The 20,124-nt window shown below is 33.3% G+C and overlaps 3 protein-coding genes across 4 annotated transcripts; 1 reads left to right on the top strand and 2 right to left on the bottom strand.

Annotated features, from left to right (window-relative positions):
• Nucleotides 1-1,050: 1,050 nt before the first annotated feature.
• Nucleotides 1,051-6,261, bottom strand: LOC100251608 (putative pentatricopeptide repeat-containing protein At3g01580). Its single transcript, XM_010663488.3, has 6 exons — nucleotides 4,183-6,261; nucleotides 3,157-3,255; nucleotides 2,936-3,001; nucleotides 2,702-2,840; nucleotides 1,527-1,662; nucleotides 1,051-1,441 (listed from the first exon to the last, which is right to left on the bottom strand). The coding sequence occupies exons 1-6, from the start codon at nucleotides 6,077-6,079 to the stop codon at nucleotides 1,172-1,174; spliced, it is 2,607 nt and encodes an 868-aa protein (XP_010661790.1). The 5' UTR covers nucleotides 6,080-6,261; the 3' UTR covers nucleotides 1,051-1,171.
• Nucleotides 6,262-9,473: 3,212 nt separating this feature from the next.
• Nucleotides 9,474-10,898, top strand: LOC100256734 (gibberellin 20-oxidase-like protein). The gene is made up of 2 exons (XM_002274715.4): nucleotides 9,474-10,038; nucleotides 10,127-10,898. The coding sequence occupies exons 1-2, from the start codon at nucleotides 9,680-9,682 to the stop codon at nucleotides 10,752-10,754; spliced, it is 987 nt and encodes a 328-aa protein (XP_002274751.1). The 5' UTR covers nucleotides 9,474-9,679; the 3' UTR covers nucleotides 10,755-10,898.
• A 1,305-nt stretch (nucleotides 10,899-12,203) lies between these two features.
• Nucleotides 12,204-17,593, bottom strand: MYCA1 (myc anthocyanin regulatory protein). Of its 2 annotated transcripts, XM_010663415.3 has the most exons (8): nucleotides 16,812-17,593; nucleotides 15,518-15,772; nucleotides 15,130-15,226; nucleotides 14,971-14,985; nucleotides 14,293-14,349; nucleotides 13,275-14,183; nucleotides 12,691-13,140; nucleotides 12,204-12,523 (listed from the first exon to the last, which is right to left on the bottom strand). In XM_010663415.3, the coding sequence occupies exons 1-8, from the start codon at nucleotides 16,934-16,936 to the stop codon at nucleotides 12,452-12,454; spliced, it is 1,980 nt and encodes a 659-aa protein (XP_010661717.1). In that variant the 5' UTR covers nucleotides 16,937-17,593; the 3' UTR covers nucleotides 12,204-12,451.
• Nucleotides 17,594-20,124: the final 2,531 nt, after the last annotated feature.

Consider the following 20,124-nt stretch of genomic DNA (forward strand, 5'->3'; position numbering starts at 1 on the left):
GAATAAAAAAATGGGTTTATGGTAATGTTATTTTCATGGAATATAATCTTTTCAAAAAGGTCAAGAGATAGACGTGAACTCCATTTATGTGCAATATTATTATTATCTTTTATTTATTTATTATTTTATTTATTTTTTAACGTGGCTTATGGAAGTGTTGTAGGGGTGGTGACCTACAAATTAAGGGCCCTTTGGAATTTAAATTGAAAAGTCAAATGATTCTTTATATACAAATAAATGCATGAACCTGATTTTTAGGGTTTGATACCATTACTTTCCAAACATAGGTCAACGAATTAAAATTTTTGTGGTAAGTCAAATTTGTTGATTTATGGTAAAATATTGAATGCCCTTTTTGATTTGTAAATCTTGGAACTTTGAATTTAAATTTACTTTTGATTTATTAGGTTGATGGTGGGAGTTTCGAGTTTTTTTTTTTTATAGTATAAATTTATTATTAATGAATTTCAAACTAAAATTTTTAATTTTATAATGGTAAATAATTTTTTTTGGTATTATACAAAATGTCATGAAATTAAAATTTAATAAAATTGGAAAGATATGAAAAATATAATTATGGTCAATAGATTATATATGAGATGCAATAACTTATATTAAGACTTTTAGTAATATATAAGTGTCGTGTCTTGTGTTTAATTTTAAAATGTTGGATGAAAGCGAGAAAAAGAAAATGGAGAGGAATGTTAGAAGATAAACAAAAATAAAACTAAAAGGAGTTTATTTGGAAACTGCTTTTAAAAACGGATTTTTTAACTTTAAAAATATCAAAGTAAGTTTTTTGAAAATATGTTGGTTTTTTAGTATAAATTTGAGTTTTTTTGGAAAATGTGTTATATTTAAAACAAATTTAAGATATTTTTCATAATTTTTTAGAGTGCTTTGAAAAAAATAATTAAAAATACAAAGAATAAAAAGATTAAGAATTATTTAAATTTTCAAACAAAATTTTATTCCTAAAAACAATTTAATTGAAACTGTTGTCATGGTATCAGAGAAGATAGAATTGTGATTAGAAAGTACCCATACTCATGATAATAATTTTTTTTTTCTTTTTCTAATACCATTTCCATGATGCACTTTTCTCAGACACCAAACAAACACACAAAAAGAAAAAAAAGAAAAAAAAAAATCATTTTCTCATCAAATCCTCCTAAATTTGTTTCTTCTCATTTCTATAACTTGTCCTCTTATTAAAAAACAACCTCCACCAAGAAAATTTCCAAACACTTGTAATGGTTTTATAGATTGAGCGTCTCTGCTCCTTCTCTGCTTCAAATTCTCTAGTCTCCCTGTACTCTTCCTTCACTTCCTTCAGTTCATATTCTCTAGTCTGTATAAGCTCTTCTTTCACTTCATAATCTCTAGCCTGTATAAGCTCTTCTTTCACTTCATATTCCCCTGTCTCCCTCCTCTCTTCTTTCTGCAAATCACCATGATTATATTCTGTTTCACACTGAACCGCTAATGTAAAATCAATCAATGGGATTATGTAAAAGCATACTTACTTTTGCAATGAATTTGAGTCCGACCTTTATCATTCCTTTGTAGGTATCATCTTCAAGAACTACATTATATGGAGCTGGTGTCAGTTCCATGAATCCTTTTGTGTATCCCTCCGTTATTATTCCACCTAGATGAATGCTGCATAGCGAAGGAAATGATTCTTACGAAGTATGAAAATTGTTGAAAATAATTTAGAAATAATTCACAATGCCATACAGACCTAAAAGAAACTCATTGTATGCATGCATCATGATTAAAAAAATCGAGGTTTACAACCATAGTCCTTGGCTGAGAGCTCATGATCAAAAGCCTGATTGATCCACCATGATCGATGTAACCATGCTAAAGACAGCTTTTTACATGCTCAATGGATGCAAGTAATTTTCCTTGTGGACATTCTCTGTGACAATATGATACTATGTTTTATAGCACAATGAAAAGGAAGGGAAGGAAAGAAGTATCACAAATAAAGAAAAGTACTCTAGTTTATAACTTCAGTGACTAGACAATTTCTACCATTGCAAAAATGGAGGGGGGATGATGGCAAAGGGCTTGTTTGACAACGTTTTGGAAATTGTTCTCAAAAAATAGTTTTTAAAACTAGTTCTTAATTGTGTTCAGGAATAAATTATGCTTGGAACTTAAACATGGAAAATAGTTTTCTCGACTTACTTGCCTTGAAATTACTATGGACTTATGTATAATGGTAAAAGTTTTCTAACTATTTGTCACATTTTCGATTATTTCTTAGGAAACTCTACAAAAAAACACCTAAAAACACCTCAAATCTGTTTTTAAAAATGACTTAATTTTAGAACAAATTTTAAAAAAATTGTTCAGTAAAAAAGAAAAAAAAATTAAAAAGTAGTTTCCAAACAAACCCTAATAAACTTCAATTTATTTTTGCTATTCCTGTACTGAACCTAGTCATGGTGTTTGGGGAGGGGACATAATTCAAGGTTAGGAAAAATATCTTAGATGAGGAGAATAATAACCCTTTAGTAAGAGATAACAAGATTCTCTTTGCAATCTCAATGGACTTGAGAATGCTATGAAGTCAGCACTAAGATCCGATCACAGTGAACTGGATATACAAAAATTCCCAAACAAAAGAAAAGATTTAATGTAGCAAAGAAAAGATGCAATCTAATCATCATGTAAGTCTAGAGGTCATTACATTGTCTCACCGATCAATCCACCACCTCTGAAGAGCTCCTTGTCCATGATTCTGAGTTTGAGATGGGTCGAGTTTTTCCACTCAGAATGTGGGAATTCAAACATAAATTTCCCGTTCCAGTAAGTTTTCTCATCTTTCCCTACATCACCAAATTACATTACTAGGAAAATCTGAACATATTAGAATTGGGAGTTGCGACATCAATATATTGGAAAAGAAGAACAAGAACCAGACCTGATGATATTTTGCTTCTATGGATCTGAGTTCCACATTGTATTATGACATAATATTTCGGTTTTCCTAACAAACATATGATCAAGTTCAAATTGTTAATGATGCATCCAATACTATAAAAATGAAAAGAAAATGTGATTGTTCTTTACTCTCCAAATGAATGATACAATCCTATAAATATAGTGTTTACTATTATTAGTAGAGATGAGAGGAAGGAGCACCGAAGAAATTTCTATGCTTGATGTCTTCGGCACTAACAAGAAGCACTTCAAGGATTCCTCCCGTCATGAGAAGGGCTGCTGTTGGTCTATGGAGGGGTTCTATATGCTTAATCGGGATGGCAAAGTTAATAAAAAGGGAGCCTCAAAACATAGTTTAATGTGACATTTATTTCCCTTTATGAAGGTTTGAGGTTTCATAATAAGGAACACTTCATAGAAGCAAATAGAGACGTTTCAAAGGAGTAATGAATCCCCTAATTTGATCACCATAAAGCAGAACATCATGTACAATAAATTCAAGAGTTACACGCTTTATTGTTGTTTAACCACATATTCAAACATAATATTATCAAAAAGAAGTGATGAAGTGTGGACTCACCACTCTGCATTTCAAACAGCTTCCACCATTCTTTTGTGGTGCATGATTGCAGTAAAGAGTAGCAGAAGATCCAAATGGTGGAGCAAAGAGAGAAGCCAAACCCAATGAGGCAACTAGTTTCATGGGCTTCAAACAATCCAACTTCTTCAAGTGTGCCTAACTACGAGATATGGAAAAAAGGTGATCTTAATTTATTCTTCAAACAAAAGGAGTCTAAGCTTTCTAAGCTCTCATGAAGTTCCCTTTTAAGTATTGAAAAGGATCAACTCGAGAATCAACATAAAGACTTCAATTGAATCTCTATAAAATGGATCTAACAGAAGAAAGGCATCTATATACCTGACACCATTTGCTTTATAACGATAAAGCTCTGGTTAATTGAACATAATATCAACATATACGTCTTTCTAAACAGAAGTCTAACCTGCAAAGCCCCAATTAAAAAGTACTTATCAGATCATAAAATGAAAACCAAACAATTTTAAAGCAGTTGGAACTGACTCTAAATTGAATAAGAAATTCAAAAATTTCCAAATTTTTACAACATTAATTGTATAAGGGGAAAAAATGAAATTTAATGAGAAATCAACCTCCTACCATTAATCACTTCAAATAACATAAAAAATATTACTGTGCTTCAATCATACTATAGCCCATTTCCTTCTTTAATCCCTTCTCATCTACCAATTTTCTCAGCCTCTCCACATCTCCCCATCTACCCTGTTCTGCATATAAGTTTGACAAGATCACATAATAGCTAGTATTTTGTGGGTCCAAGCCAATAAGCCGTTCAGCCACAAGCTCAGCGATCTCAATAGACCCATGAGTTGATCTACAACCTGCAAGGAGAGCCCCCCAAATTCTTTTATCAGGTTCCATTGGCATTTTATTCACAAATTGAAGAGCCCCTTCAATATTTCCCCTACGGCTAATCAAATCCACCATGCAGGCATAGTGGGGCAATTTTGGAATAATACCATACTTTTGTTCCATGGAAGAAAAACAGCTCCAACCTTCATGTTCTAGTCCACAGTGACTACAAGCCGATAGAACAGAAATGAAAACAACCTCATTAGGCTTTACCCCACAAGCTAACATGTTCGAGAAAGTCTCAAGAGCCTCATCTCCGCAACCATTTAATCCATAGCCATTAATCATTGAACTCCAACAAACGAGGTCTTTGGTCGGAATTTCATTGAAAATAGCTCTTCCTTGATTTATTCTCCCAAATTTGCAGTATAAATCAATCAATGCTGATGATAAAAATGCGTTGGACAAGTACCCTGCTTTAGTTGCGTGAGCCTGAATGCTTTCCCCAAGCTCTTGAGCTCCTATTAAAGAACATGCTTGTAGTAAACTAACAAAAGTAATCTCATTAGGCCGCTCATCAGTTGATTGCATCTGTTTGAATGTTTCCAAAGCATTATAAGGATGCCTACTATGAGCATGCACTGAGATCATTGCACTCCAGGAAATGTAATCCTTTTTATTGAGCTGATCAAATACAATTATAGCTGACTCCAACTCACCAAATTTAGCATACATTTGGAGAAGTGCTGTTCCAATGGAAACAAAAGCCAAAAGCCCATTTTTCAGTAGGAAGCCATGAAAAGCTATTCCAAATTTATGCTCATCTGCTTGTATTATTGCCACAATCAAATCCTGCACAATTGTTTCATCTGCCCCAAAGCAAGAAAATTGCATCCTGGAGAAAGCTTTAAATGCTTCTCTTGGACAATCATTTTCAATACACCCACGAATTATAGTTGTCCACGATATCAAATCCTTCTCCAATATCTGATCAAAAACTAGCATTGATGCCTTGAAATTCCTACATTTTGCATACATGTCCACCAGTGAGTTGTGCACATTTGTTAGAGGATGAAACATCTTCTTTATCGAAAACCCATGTATCTCTTTCCCAAACAACAAAGCACCAACATTGGCACAAGCTGGCAGGATACTTACAATGCTTACATGGTTTGGTTCGACACCATCATATTGCATTGCTCGGAAAATCTCGAAGGCTTCCCCATATTGCCCACTCTTCACACATGCTGAAACCATTGCACTCCACAACACCAGGTCCTTAATGGGTGTTTGGTTGAAAATTTTCCAAACAATCCCCATATCATAATCAGAGTAAAATCCAATAAGGGCTGTTGCAACTGAGACTTCTGACTCAAACCCCAGTTTGATCACTGACCCACATATCACCCTCATCATATCTTCCAAACCCAACCCACTAATAGCCCGTATTACACTCAGTACTGTCACATGGTTGGGCCTCTGCTCGGTCATGAGCATCATTTTGAACAACCCCACTGCCAATTCAGATTGATTTTGCTTCACCAAACTGGAAATTTTCGATGTCCAAGATATTACATTATCTTTTTCACCATGGAATTCAACCGGCTCTTCGTAGTATGCATAAGTATTGAACATACTCCTGTAATATAAACTATACGCTGAGTTTCGGATAAAAACATTTCTTTGGGTAATTTCTTCGAACACCTTGTATGCATTTCGAAAAGGGGAGCGCATTATAGATCTTGTGATGGCTTCAGATGTGAAGATTTGATTTTTTTTTTTTGTTTTTTTCAAAGACTTGAGAAGAAAAAAGATTCGAACGTCGTGGCTTGAGGGTGGCGCGTGTGGTTGAAATGCTGTGAAGGTAAAAGATTAAGAGCGAGTCAGCTTGGGAGGACGGAAAGATCAACTAAAAGGGTAATTTCAAAAAAGAGAAAAAGGAAAACTGAAACGACGCCGTTTGAACCAACAACTCCGTTTTGACCGGCCCATTGATCCCAGCCCTAGTTCAAGCCTGCTTAAAAATTTTGGGTCTAAGCTGGTTGGATCCAATCCCAGCTGGATCATTCTAGGGCAAAACTGGGTTGATTTTTTCAATCCAAGCCCAATTATGGATGGGCCCATGTAGAGTCCAATAGTTGTCCCATCAAAACCCAAAAAAAAAAAATGGAAAATTTGACATATTATAAGTTGGGCCGAGAGTTAAATTCGCAGGTAAAAGTAAAACAGCATGCCCAAAGCCCAGTTCAATTACTTGCCCAACTGTAGCTTATATAAAACAGCATGGTTTTAATTAACAATGTCTAGTAAATAGCCAAAGCTTATTATTTAAAACTATTCTCTATTTAATTCTATTTTTAAAAAATATTTCTAAATAATAACTAGCACTATAAATAAATAAATATATAAATTGTAAATCTAAAAACTATTTTCAAATTTTCAAAAATCCTTTTTTTTTTTTTTTTCATAAATCACATGGTGAAACAAGCTCTAATGATATTTTTATTTTTTTACCTAGTTTAGGTAATAAGAATGTTGAGAATAGAGATGACAATTGGGTTTTCAAACATGATGTATTTAGTAATTGTATCTTATTTATTTAATGTTTGATGTATTTAGTAATTGTATCTGATTTCTTTAAAATGAATATGATCGGTTTATTATATAGACACTACAACAAAATCCATACAACCCACTTAATAAATAAATTGAATTGGACCGAGTTGAAAATATATTAAATTAATATAAAATTACACGAAACAAATAGTAATAATTCACCTAATATGATTATTACTTGTTTAATTTATTCAAAACTTTAAATTTACATTAATCATAAGATAGCTTATTTATCAAAATGATTTATAAAAAACATAATAAAATCATTATGATTTATTAATAGAATCTTATTTGAAAAAAAAAAAGCTTAAAATCTACAATTTCATAAGGGGTTATATTTGAGTTAAATCATAAATCCATAATTAAGTCAATTATGTCAAAAACAAGTCATGGTCAAAAGTCCATTTCAAAAGTAGTGACTCATTTAATAAACAGATTAAACGAGTCTACATGAATTATGATGCCAACACAATCAATTTCAACCTAAATTAAATAATTTCGTGTCATTTTTGAGTTATTGGCTCTAAAGCAAGATTATCTGTACATAGAAAAAAAAAATGGTGCATAAAGAAAGAAATCAATTGTTGTGACATCTAGAGGTGGTTAGGGGTAAAAACTTGCAATTAAGGCATCAAAGCATCAAAAGGGTTCACATGAATTATGATGCCAACACAATCAACCTTAACCTAAATTTGCTAATTTCATGTCATTTTCGAGTTATTGGCTCCAAATCAGGATTAGATATTGCGATGTAGAAAAAAGAAAAAATTAAAAAGGGTGCGTAAAGAAAGAAAGCAATTGTTGTGACATCTAGAGGTGGAGATGGCTAAAGACTTGGAATTAAGGCATCAAACACCACTAATAGTGGTTGTAGTGGTAGTATATAGTAGTAGCACTAGAGCACTAATATGTTAGACAAAATAACGTTCACATCAGCTTGGTCTACTACTTTAAAGGCAATTGTAATGAAATTGACTGATGAAATGGTTCAATAATTCAGTTGTCTGCTTTTGATTTTATCTTAGTTTTTAAATCCACAATGAATCCATGGAAAGGAAATGACTCCAAATGATATGGATCAATGAATGGACTTACTGTGAACCCCACTCTATGAAGACCCATATGTGGTGTCAGCTTTCTAGTTGATAAAAGGGCGAATATGCACTTGGATTTTTTCATAAGATCCAACCTGGGGTCAGGCTAATTGATATTATATTTTAAAATTATAGTGAATTATTAGATTCATGATGGATGATATCTAGAATAGACTGTCACAAATGATAATGGACTCTAAGCTTGATGTGAGAGTTTGAGTGTGAGCTAAACAACATGTTTGTATAAAGGGTAATTTTAAGATCTCACATCAATAAAAGGGGATTTTTTTTTTGACAATATATATATATATATATATATATATGTTATAAGCTACTTTACAATGAATTTTTCTTTAACTCCGTAAACATGTTTTTTAAAGTTTGAGAATCTGTACAACTTATAGTAGACAATATTAAGAGAAGAATCTATTGGATTTAGAATAAATAATATTTAGTGGGCAATATTAAGAGAAAAATTTATTATTAGACTTAGGAAAGACAATATTTACGAGGAACAGAGTTGGGAAAGGTATTTAAACCAAAAAGTTTTCGAGATCCTATATACTCAATAACCAAGTATTAGAGAAGAATTTATTGGGTTCAAGATAAATTATATTTAAGTCGATAATATTAAGAGAAGAGTCTATTATTGGGCTTAGGATATATAATATTTATGAGGGACAAAGTTGGAAAAGGTATTTAAATCAAAAAGTTTTCGAGATCCTACATACTCAATAACCAAGCACTAGTGTTGGTCCTACTCTTAGGCCCTATTTAGTTAGATTTCCGAGAAATAAAAGCTTCTATATTTATTTGGCTAATTTTACTCAAAAAGCTTATGACTTAAAAAAAAAGAAAAAAAGAAAAAAAAAAAAAAAACCTTAATATGCAAGTCAAACAAACATTACATCTAAAAAATTCTATTTCAAACTTAAGCAAGACATTTTTTTTTCATATTTAATAGAACCTTTATAATATTAATCTTGCCTTTTAAAATTTTAACTTTGAAATTAAAGCCAAAAAAAGAAAATTATCCCAAACGAAACCTTATTTTAAAGAATCTAAACTAAAAAATTTTGTGATTAGAAGTATATAACAAAGAAAATAGTAAGTTATTGTAGTGGTACCTAAAAAACAAAATATTCAAACCATTGAATGTGTATAGTGAAATTTAGGTCACCGAATATACAAATGAATGAAACCAATGTACAAATATACAAATATACAAATAAATGATATTATGGTAAATGAAAATTAAAATGTATAGTTAGTATCTCCAGGTTGAAAATTTCTTTTTGATACCTATCAAAAAGTACAGTTTGTAGTGTAGCCAGACTTGTATAACAAACTCAAATGCTAAGATGCCTCCTTGCAACCAGCTTGGTCCTGCTCCATTCAACGTCAAATTAACAAATACAAGTGTCTTCTTGTTTGCTTTCTCAACATAAACAACCAAAAATCATCTTTATGATGCAGATGCACCCTTCCTCAATGGCTGTACATAATCAGTAGAGTAGTCTTCTTTTTCTTCTCCTTGTAACAGACCTACCCACCTATTTAACAGACCTACCTTTGTGGGACAAACCCTACATCTCTTCTGTAGCTAATTTTCTTCCAAGTAATCATGTCTGAATCTGATCAAAATTCTGTAGAACTGCCTGTTCTTGATATCTCTCAGCCCTTACAACCTGCTTCTCTACTGTCTCTTGCTGAAGCTTGTAAAGAATGGGGTTTTTTCCACATAACCAGTCATGGAATCACCAAAGATCTTTACGGCAGACTGTGTTTACTTTCCAAGAGCCTCTTCAGCCTCCCTTCTGACACCAAACTGAAGCTGGGTCCTTTCTCTTCTCTGAAAACTTACACTCCTCATTTTATAGCTTCTCCTTTCTTTGAGAGCCTCAGGGTTTCTGGACCAGATTTCTTTGTTTCTGCTCAGAGTTCTGCAGATGTTCTCTTTGACAAACAGAATTCTGAATTCAGGTACTGTCCCTTTGTGTTTTTATTATGCTGGTTAATTTCTCTTCACATTTGGTTGGGATTTTCCTTCACTGGTTTGCTCTTTTGACAGTGAGGTACTGCAAGAGTACGGGAAGAAGATGACAGAGTTGTCAAAGAGGATCATGGAGATTGTGCTGATGAGCTTGGGTGAAGGTTTTGTGAAGAAATACTATGAAGCAGAATTCAATGGATGTCATGGATACTTGAGGATAATAAACTACTCACCCCCAGATGATTTCAAAGAAGAGGTTGAGGGGCTTGGTATGCATACTGATATGAGCTGTGTGACAGTAGTCTACCCAGATGAGATAGGGGGCCTGCAGGTGAGATCAAGGGAGGGGAAGTGGATGGACATAAGCCCATGTGAGGGTACCCTGGTGGTGAACATAGGAGACATGTTGCAGGCTTGGAGCAATGGAAAACTAAGGTCATCAGAACATCGAGTTGTTTTGAAGAAACCAGTGAACCGGTTTTCTCTGGCTTTCTTCTGGTGTTTTGAAGATGAGAAGGTGATCTTGGCTCCTGATGAAGTTATAGGAGAAGGAAACACAAGAATGTACAAGCCATTTGTTTGCTTGGATTATGTGAAATTCAGAGAGAGTAGTGAGAAAGGGAAGTTTGAGAAAGTTGGCTTCACTGTTAAAGATTTTGCAGGCATCAATATCACCAGAACACACCCACCAGAAAACCTAAGTTGAAGAAGCTGTTCCCAGTTGATAACTTTTCTGCAGTATCCCTTCATTTGTGGTTATGAAATAAGCTATTGGAAGTAAGATTGATGCTTCTTGTAGGGTTCTTGTTCTTGTGATATTGAAAAAAATAAGATGAATGTTGTATTTTCAGTTGAAAATTTGACACCATACTTGGTTAGGGGAAAATACTTAAAAAAAAAAAGAAAAAAAAAAAAAAGGTAAAGAACATGATTCTCATGTTTGATTTATCATGTTAGAAAAGGTTTCAATTAAAAGGATCACATAATCCCTAATTTGTAAATTTAACCTTCATTTTTTTAGCCTAAAACATACTTTTTTTGACAAAACGTTTTCACTTTTTTCTTGTAAAAATAGTTTTTTCTTTTAAAACTTACATGTAAATAATCAAAACAACAGTTATATAAAAAATAAGTTACTTTTCAAATTCAAATTCGGAGAAATGTTAGATTTACAAATATGGTCTTTTTAACTAATTATTTAAAAAAGAAGGAAAAGAAATCAAATATACTTAAACCACATTTGGTTTCTAAGCATTAAGAAAAGCTAAAAAAATAAAGATAAATGATTTTCTCATATTTGGATATGCAATGAGAAAAAGTGAGGAAAAAATTATTATCCAAAAAAGTGTATTTTTCAGTGATAAATTTCTTTCCCTCGACATTTTTTATACTAAACATGAAAAAACATTTACCAAATTTTCCCTTCCTTTTACTTTCCCCTTAAATTTTTCAAAAACCTTGATAACCAAACTTAACCTTAAAACTAGTTAGAAATTTATTTATTTTTAAATTATTTAATCTTTATATAAACTGAAATAGGTTTTAAAAGGTATATAAAAATTAATTATTTAAAATTTAGTTTTTATTTTTTATTTTACTTTTTCTTTTTCACTATTTTCTTTCCTTCTCATTTTCCATCAAATTTACCACCAACCAGCAAGAGAAAAAAAAAAAAAGAAGCGATGTTGGGTTAGTTGGGTTTGGAGAGGTTTGACCTGTTGGAAGTTAATGGCACAAAAAAATAGTTGTATGGTGGGAGCTCAACCTCCAACTTGTCCACTAAATCATTAGAATGAACTCTTGTAGAAAGTTCACAGCCAACTCTACAAGCCTGAAACTTCATATGAGTGCTTCAAAGAATATCTCTTGGATCATACAATAATGAAAATTCTAGAGAAAGAAAGTAAACCCCACCAATAATAAGAAGTGTTCATGTGCATTAAGTAGAGAATCAAAAGAGTAGGGTCTAAGAGATTAAAGGTGATGCTGCTTTCGTCAACATCTTTTGTTGCTTGAAAAACAAATGGGAACAATGTTTAATAATGGATGAAGTTGGCAAATTGGTAGTGGTCTAGGAAGCATTTTTCATAAAAAAAAAAACCATTCCTAACTTAATCATTAATTTGCCATGTATAATTCGATTATGTGATCATGATTAAGCCACAAAGGTTTCCTTAGGAATCTTAATCACAATATTGGTCAAATAATCCACTACTAGTTGCTAATTCATCTAACAATCAGTACAAACTAACCGAAAATGAAGACTAAGAAGGTTTATTGAAATGGGATTCAGACATGAGAGGACAGTAGATAAATTTACACAACATATTCAAGAAGCTAAAGTTAACAACATACCCAGAGAAATTCTACAATGGAAGTGGATAATAGGACTCCATCTTGTGATCAGCATTTGCTTGTTATCCTCCATAGTGCCTGTTTGATCATCCCTGCTGATGCCACTGCTCGTCCTCGAAACTGGAACCAAATGATAAAGAGACAAACATCACATGAACATTGAGGATGAAACTTCAAGAAAGAGTATGGAAGTTATTCTTTATTGAGGTTAGATCAGATAGCATACTGATAAAACTAAGTTACGAACAAATGAAGGGAAAAAGTCATAGAAATCTGCCTGTACAGACCTTGGATTTAAGTGTTAAAGTGAGAAAACCGTCATGGTTTGATGATTGAACTGAGTGACAATCCAAGTGGAGGTTGTTTATGGCATCCATGATATCAAGCAATAAGTATTCTCTCCAAGGGCATCTCATCTCAATGAGTACCTCCTGCTCATTTATGCGGACTTTCATGTCTGATGATGGCAGGCTGTCTTTAGGAATGATTTCATTGATTTCCAGGTCAGTTTCATCAATGTCACAAGCCTTCCTCTTGTTTATCCACAGCTTCTTTCCATCATCAATCATTTTGTCATCATAATTGTCTGATGTCTGTTCTACCATATCCAGGTATTTCTGTCTAGCTCTTGCTTCCAGCTCTGTCTGCAAGTCCATACTAGTTTCCAACTCTTCTACTCTTGCCTCAAGCTTTTTCAGGTACTCTATTGTGTCACCGAGAATTGATACTTCATCGATCTGCATAAATGTGAAACTTAGGAGTTAATATTGAATTTGGGATTTTACAATACCCAACACTAAGCCTAAAAGAAACATGACTTCACATGACATGAATGCTAAACATAATTTCCAATGAATGGTAATTGAATTACCTTGTTGATAGAAGGAACCATTGACCTGAGAACCAGAAACTTCTCTTTCTCTCTTTTTTTATCTGATAAAGCATGTTGCTTGCAGATGCCATCACTTCCAGATTTCCAAAGCCCATCTCTTCCAGCATTTTCTTTTTGGGACTTGAAACCGCAACCACCATGCATCAAGGGGACCGTAAACAAGATCTTCTTTAATATTCTTTGTTGTGTTTGTGGCTTTTGGGCATCAAGCATTCCTCCTTTCTTCCAGGTTATAAAGCTAGATTTGATATCATAACAGCGAAAACATGAATTTCCAATCAACGGGTGTGACTTCCTGAGAACAGTAGAAATAGTTCTTCTGTAGTGCAAATCATCATCAGCTCCAAGATCCAAGGAGCTAAATTTTGTGTCATTGCATTCTTGAAGGTCTTTCAGTCGAACATTGTTTACATTTTCACCCTTGGGGGAAGAGTGAATCCTTTCTTGGTTCACAAAAGCTTGTGATATACAGTCACTAGAATCCATGGAACCTTGAACACCATTGCTGAAATCATCGTCCACGAAATGCCAACTCTGAACTTGGGAAGCACCTCCATTAATACCTTCAAGCATGAAGGAGTCCTCTGTCTGGTGATCATCCTCACAACCATTTGAACAGTCATCAGGAGAACCAATGTTATGTTCTTCATGGATGTTTCCGTGCAATTCACTCATCCCCTCCTGTTCGAACTTGATTTCTTCAGTGGCGGGGTACAATTTCTCCAAAGCCATGGTCTCAACTATATCATGATCAACCTTGGCACACATGCGGTCTTTATCATCATCAGTGTTACAAGGAACAAAGGAAGATTTCTCAGAGCAGATAGGCTTTGAAAGCTCGAGTAAACAAGCTTTGATATGTTGAATGAGACTAGGATCCTCTGGGACCTTGAGTTGACAATCCCCAAGACAAAAACACAGAGAAGAGTTGTTTAGCAGCAGAATCTCATATAGCAAACAGAAGAGATTGGTAATCAAGCACTTGAAAAGAGGTTACCAGCTCTGTAACGCCTAGCTCAATCACACCCCCCATATGAGGAAAACATACCACTGTCTGGAGAAAAGGGAAAAAAAGAGAGAGACATTATGAATAGCATTTTGTGTTTTCATAATAGAAGTATAGGTGCAGGCATCAGAATTCAATGCAGGCACAAGGAGTTGGAGATTTCACAAATGCCAAACAAGTAAAAGAGCGAAGCTATAGTAATATGATATGCAATTTTCCTAATAAGTCATTAGATGTATGTTTGTTTTCTGTAGTCAGTTTTCATTTCTACTTACCCAACTTGCTTAGATACATTTCTATGAGTACCGCTTTGCAAACAGAAATCAGAGTAGACGTTGGAAATAGGCCCATTATACTTGCAAGGTATAGAACATTATTTTCTCTGGATATGTTTTCTTTTAGGTTTCGTGCATTCTAATATTTGAATAAATTCTGTTTTTGCCACTCATTAGCAAATTGTTAGTGTAAAATTTGATGTAGCATGGGGCATAGACTGGGTTGTAGGATGAATATTACATCTCTAAACCCAGCCTAAACTGAAGTTTAGGCTTTAAGATTTGAGCAAACCACTATAGCATTGTGTTGGTTGCCAAGGCTTAGGCCGGCCAAACCCATTGGCATGTATAACTACGATCATATGGTTCTTGACCATCAGAGAGATAAATGTACCTGAATAGACGCGCTCTGAGGGCAATGGTTGATGTCCGGTCATTTAAAAACAACAGAGAAATTCAGAAAGTTAGCTTTCTAGTTGCTTGTAAAATAACTTGGCCATAAAACTGAGAATGGCCTCAAAATTTGGGATACATGTCAGCCAAAGAAACCAACCTTCGCTAGCAAAGACCGAGAGAAAACTTTGCTATCCGCATATTGAGCATCACAAAGCCAGATGGATTGACCATTTGCTAGTGCTCTTCCTGGCAAACTATGCAACAATGAGAAGAATTGTCATAAAACCATCTAATGAAACATATACCCCAATGAAATTGATGAAGAAAATTATACAGAAATGGAAGAAAAAGAAAAGAACTCATACAAGATATATGGATGTGACACAAAATCTATAGTTCAATTATGAAACTGAAATTTCACCCTTTGCATTAACTCTTGGTTACCTTCTATAATCACAATAATCTTGACCATTATATTTGGAAGATCATGTCAAATATAAGCTACAGAAAGGAAAAGTTGAGATTGGTAGAATAGATGTAAGTACCCTTCGCCAGGATTGAATACAAAGGACATGCAAACCAAGTAATACCACTCTGCATCTGAGAGATCTTCTGGAGACAATGCAGCAGAAGGCCTCTTGGACTGTTGGTCGGTTTCACCTTCTAAGAGAGACTCGTACAACTCTCTCAATTGCTCACTCCTCTGTAAGCCCATTTTGTCGGCTTTAAGTTCCATTTCCTGGACTGTCTTCCTTGTCTTAATGTCCCCATTATAGTACCCCCCACTCCATTCCAGTACCCTGAAGAATAAGAACCAAACCACATTTTCACAGAGTAAGCAAATGGAAATGTGTGTTCAGGTTGTGACCCGAATGCAAACTTCAAAGATTAATTTCAAGTTAAAACTCTTGTGATGAACATACAACAGGGATACTATTACTATTGGGAAACTGAAGAAAACTATTGGGAAAGAAAAGCCATAAAAATCCTTCTTGGTTCAAAATTTTTGAAAATTTTTGGAACTCCTAGTGGGGCATTTTTACTCTAAAGAGGGATTTGATTCACTTCTGCTTTCTGTTTTCCATTTTCCATAACCCTTCCAAAAGCTCACCTTCAGAAAAGGGAAACATGCCTTTCCAAGAAAGTTAAGAGCAAGGACATGTTAAGAAAGATCAGCTCCCCATCTTGCAGACTAAAATCCATACAAACCAGATACTATTTTCTCCAATTTTCCCGAGAAACTACACTAATATTACTCAACATTTAAGAACCTAAGCTCTAAAACAGTATCAGAAGGTGAAGCCAAGTTGAACTACCAGTCGATAATGTAAATAGTCAACTCTACCCAGATGCAAGCATCATCAATTCCCACTGGGCAGTTGCAGCATACCATTTGTGATTTTTTTGCCTTTATGGAGAGTCCCCATTTCAGGTATAATACCCCCTTTTTTTCCTGGGAGTAAGTACAGAATACAGATGGTGCTCATTTATTTCAGATTCCATAAAATATATACAAACCCAGAAAGGGAAAATCAAAGCGGATAAACGTTTGTAAAAGAAACGGAAATGGAACAATGAAAGAGTTACATAAATAGAACATACATGGTCCTAATTTATATCAGATTCCATAAAATATATACAAACCCAGAAAGGGAAAATCAAAGCTGATAAATGTTTGTGAAAGAAAGGGAAATGGAACAATGAAAGAGCTACATAAATAGAACATACATGGTGCTCATTTATATCGGATTCCATAAAATATATGCAAACCCATGTAGTGAGAAAAGCTGATAAATGGTTCTGAAAGAGAAAATGAGGTAGGAAAAAGGAGTTGCATACCCTTGTTGCCTGGTTGACAATGACCAGAAAATAGCATAGCTCCACTGGATACTCCTCACAGCCACAGCAAGCTGTTTGCTTAGGTTTTCTGGAACCCCTTCCTGGTTTTGGACCCCATTAGCCATTTGCCCAACACAGAATCCTAAATTCAACTCACAGAGATAAACAGAAAAGACCCATCAACCAACTACACAGCAGGATTGACCAGCCATCCTTGGAGGAAAAAACTTCAGATTTCTAGTATGAATTCATCTTCTCAGTCTCACCCACATGGGCAGGTCGCTCATGAGTAGTTTTTCTTAAACAATTCATGGTCCCAACCCAATAAGACATATCTGAAGCCTACTTATGCTGGCCTTGGGTAGGCTGGTGTGGTAGGAAAGTGGTTTCTGAGCTAGAAACCCACATTCACACTAAGGAGAAAAAATTTTATGCTGGTTTTCTTGAAGACAACCATGGGGTTTGGAGGTTAAAAGGACATAACCCCTGTGACTGAAATTTGACCTTTTGGGAAAGAATTCAATGGACTAGATTTCTTCTGCCAAAATTACAAAAGAATCTGCCTGCTGCCCTCTGCCTCCGCCTCTCCCTCGGGAGGGTCTTTACTTATTCCTCAACAAAGAGCAAGGAATCCCAGATGAGATCCTCTTCTTAAAAACAAGAAAAAGCTGTGGGCTCTCTTTTTGATGGGTGGGTGAGATAGAATCATACAGGTGCATAGCTACAGTACCATTATCAGTTCTACGATCACTTTTCTTGTTTGAAACCTCTTTATGGCAAAATCTTTTTCATTAAAGGCCTTTAGAGTCTTTTTCTTCCCCCCGCGCCCCCTCCCCCTCCCCCTCCCCCGTCCCTTTTTTTTTTTTTTTTTCCCTTTTGTATTTTTTTTTTTTTTTTACATTTTTTGCTTTTTGGTTTTTTTGACTTGTAAGTTGTAACACCACCTCTTTGTCCCTATTAAAAAAAAAAAAAACATCATTATTATAATTATTATAATTGACTTCCCAATTGATAGCATGTTTCGCATGTGTTGGTTGAAAAATAAAATAGGTTCAAACTTATTAGAGTTTTTTCCAAATTGTTTCTCCAATTTTGTTTATTGTTTTTCTCTTCAATATAAAGAATAAAAAAATTATATATATATATATATATATATATATATATATATATATATATATTTGTAAAATAATTTTAAGACTAAATCCACTTTACCCTTCTAACCATACTTTTACCCTCTTCTTCTCTATTGCTAAATATAATTTTATTATGAATGGAACTAATTTTCGATATCATACCAAAAAATTGTCACCAATCACAAAACATCACTTATCCAATTTTGTACATTATATTATATTGTACCATGGATCATAGTACTCGCATTAATGGGTCATATTTTTCATACTTAGGTTAAAATTTGATCGTAAATTTGGAAAGCATAGACCTCATATGATACCAAAAGAGTACCACACCATTTTTTTGTTATATTTAATTTTCCTAAAATTTAAACTCCACTTGACATGACATGAAAAATAAAAGCACTGACAAAGGCTCAAGTCTCTCCTAGATTCCTTCCTCATTTTTTTAGATCTGTAGGCGACTATGAGAGGTGGGGCATGAAGAATCATACCACAAGCTCAAAATCCTATTTGCCAAAGGGGAAAAAATTAAAGAAATCTCAAACCCACATGATTGAATCAAAGAGAAAGGCACAAGTGGGTTATGGTGATGGGGAAAAGAGCTTGAAAACTAGTGTTCAAATGGCTAGGAGTTGGAGTACATTATTGCTTGTGGAGGGGCCAAGTGAGGACATGATTGCCATCATTGTTTTTGTCTTTGAGGTATTTACTCTCTTCATCACTTTTTCTTTGTCTTTTTTATATTTGTTTTCTTCTCACAAATTTCAAATTCCTTGACATAGAGAAGGGATTGTGTTTGGATCTTGTAAATAGTTTCTTTCATTACATTTCATTATTATTTAAATTGCATTTACATTTCATTTACATCTTGAAGGAAGTAATAAAAATATTATAAAACAAGTGATGAATTATTTAAAATATGTTTTCTTCAAACTTTTATAACAAAAAATAAATATTTAAAATTAAAATAAATAAACAACCATCTATATAAGTAATGAATTTTTATGAGGATTTTAAAGGGAAAAAAAAAAATTGCTATGAACTCTACCTATTTGCATAATAAATAGGTTGGTTTTTCAATTGAAATTACCATTCCTTCACCATTTATGGGGTACATTTTTATTTTTTCTCACTCAGACACAGTCCCACTTCCATGTCTTTGCTGCTGTACCATTCTTTTTGGCTGTTGTCCTGTTTCATTTGTTGTTTTTTCCTTTTCTTTCCAGCCAAACAAACAAACAAAAAGAAAATTGTTACCAACTCTGTCATAGACATGTGACTGATTGGTACAATGGACTTTTGTCTTTCAGAAATTATTCACATGCATTTAATTTAATAATAGTAACTCTATTTCTCACCCATGGTATATTTGGAATTTACCCATATGCTAAAATCAATTTATTTAGACTATCATAGATAAAAATGACTGATTTTTGTTTAATTTTAATTTTAGTTTTACTTTATTTGGGTGTTTTCTTTTTCCCAACTTAATTTTTTAGGTGAGTAATCATCTACTTTGTATTTATTTTGTACCAATATGATCTTTAATTTGTACACAAAATTTTAGGTATTAGAGTTTTTAAAAAATAATTTTTGATTATATTTTTGTTTTTACTATTTCTAAAAAAATATATAAATAATTTTTAAAATAAGCAATACATATGTTAGGTAATTGGTAGTTTTAAATTTGTTTCTTGGAATAAAAATATGATTAACAATTGTATGATAAAATGTTTTAGAGAATCACTAATAATTTTTAGCATGATGTTTCAATAATTTCCAATTATAATATCTAAGATATCAATCCTGTTTAAAAATGAAATTTGTTTCAAAGTGGTTCAACATTTTTTATACCATTTTTTTTTATTAAATTTTAAAGTCGGAATGTAAAAGTACTTATGATTTTTATTTTCATTTTTTTTCAAAGTTTTAATTAATTTTTTTTTAAAAAGGTAACAAAGCTATTTAGAAACGTAAGTTATATTCATTCAACCGTGTTTCATTTATTTATATTTATTTTTATTTCTATAAAAAAAAATTAAATGAGATGAGATGAAGTGCAGCAGTTATACTCAAACTTAACCCATGTTTCGAGTTTTAAAAAATTTTTTAAACTCATTTTAAATTCGCTTATTTTTATTTTAAGTATTTCTAGTGATTTACTATAGATACTCATA

This window comes from Vitis vinifera, chromosome 15, assembly GCF_030704535.1.
Source record: "Vitis vinifera cultivar Pinot Noir 40024 chromosome 15, ASM3070453v1".
Taxonomy (NCBI): domain Eukaryota; kingdom Viridiplantae; phylum Streptophyta; class Magnoliopsida; order Vitales; family Vitaceae; genus Vitis; species Vitis vinifera.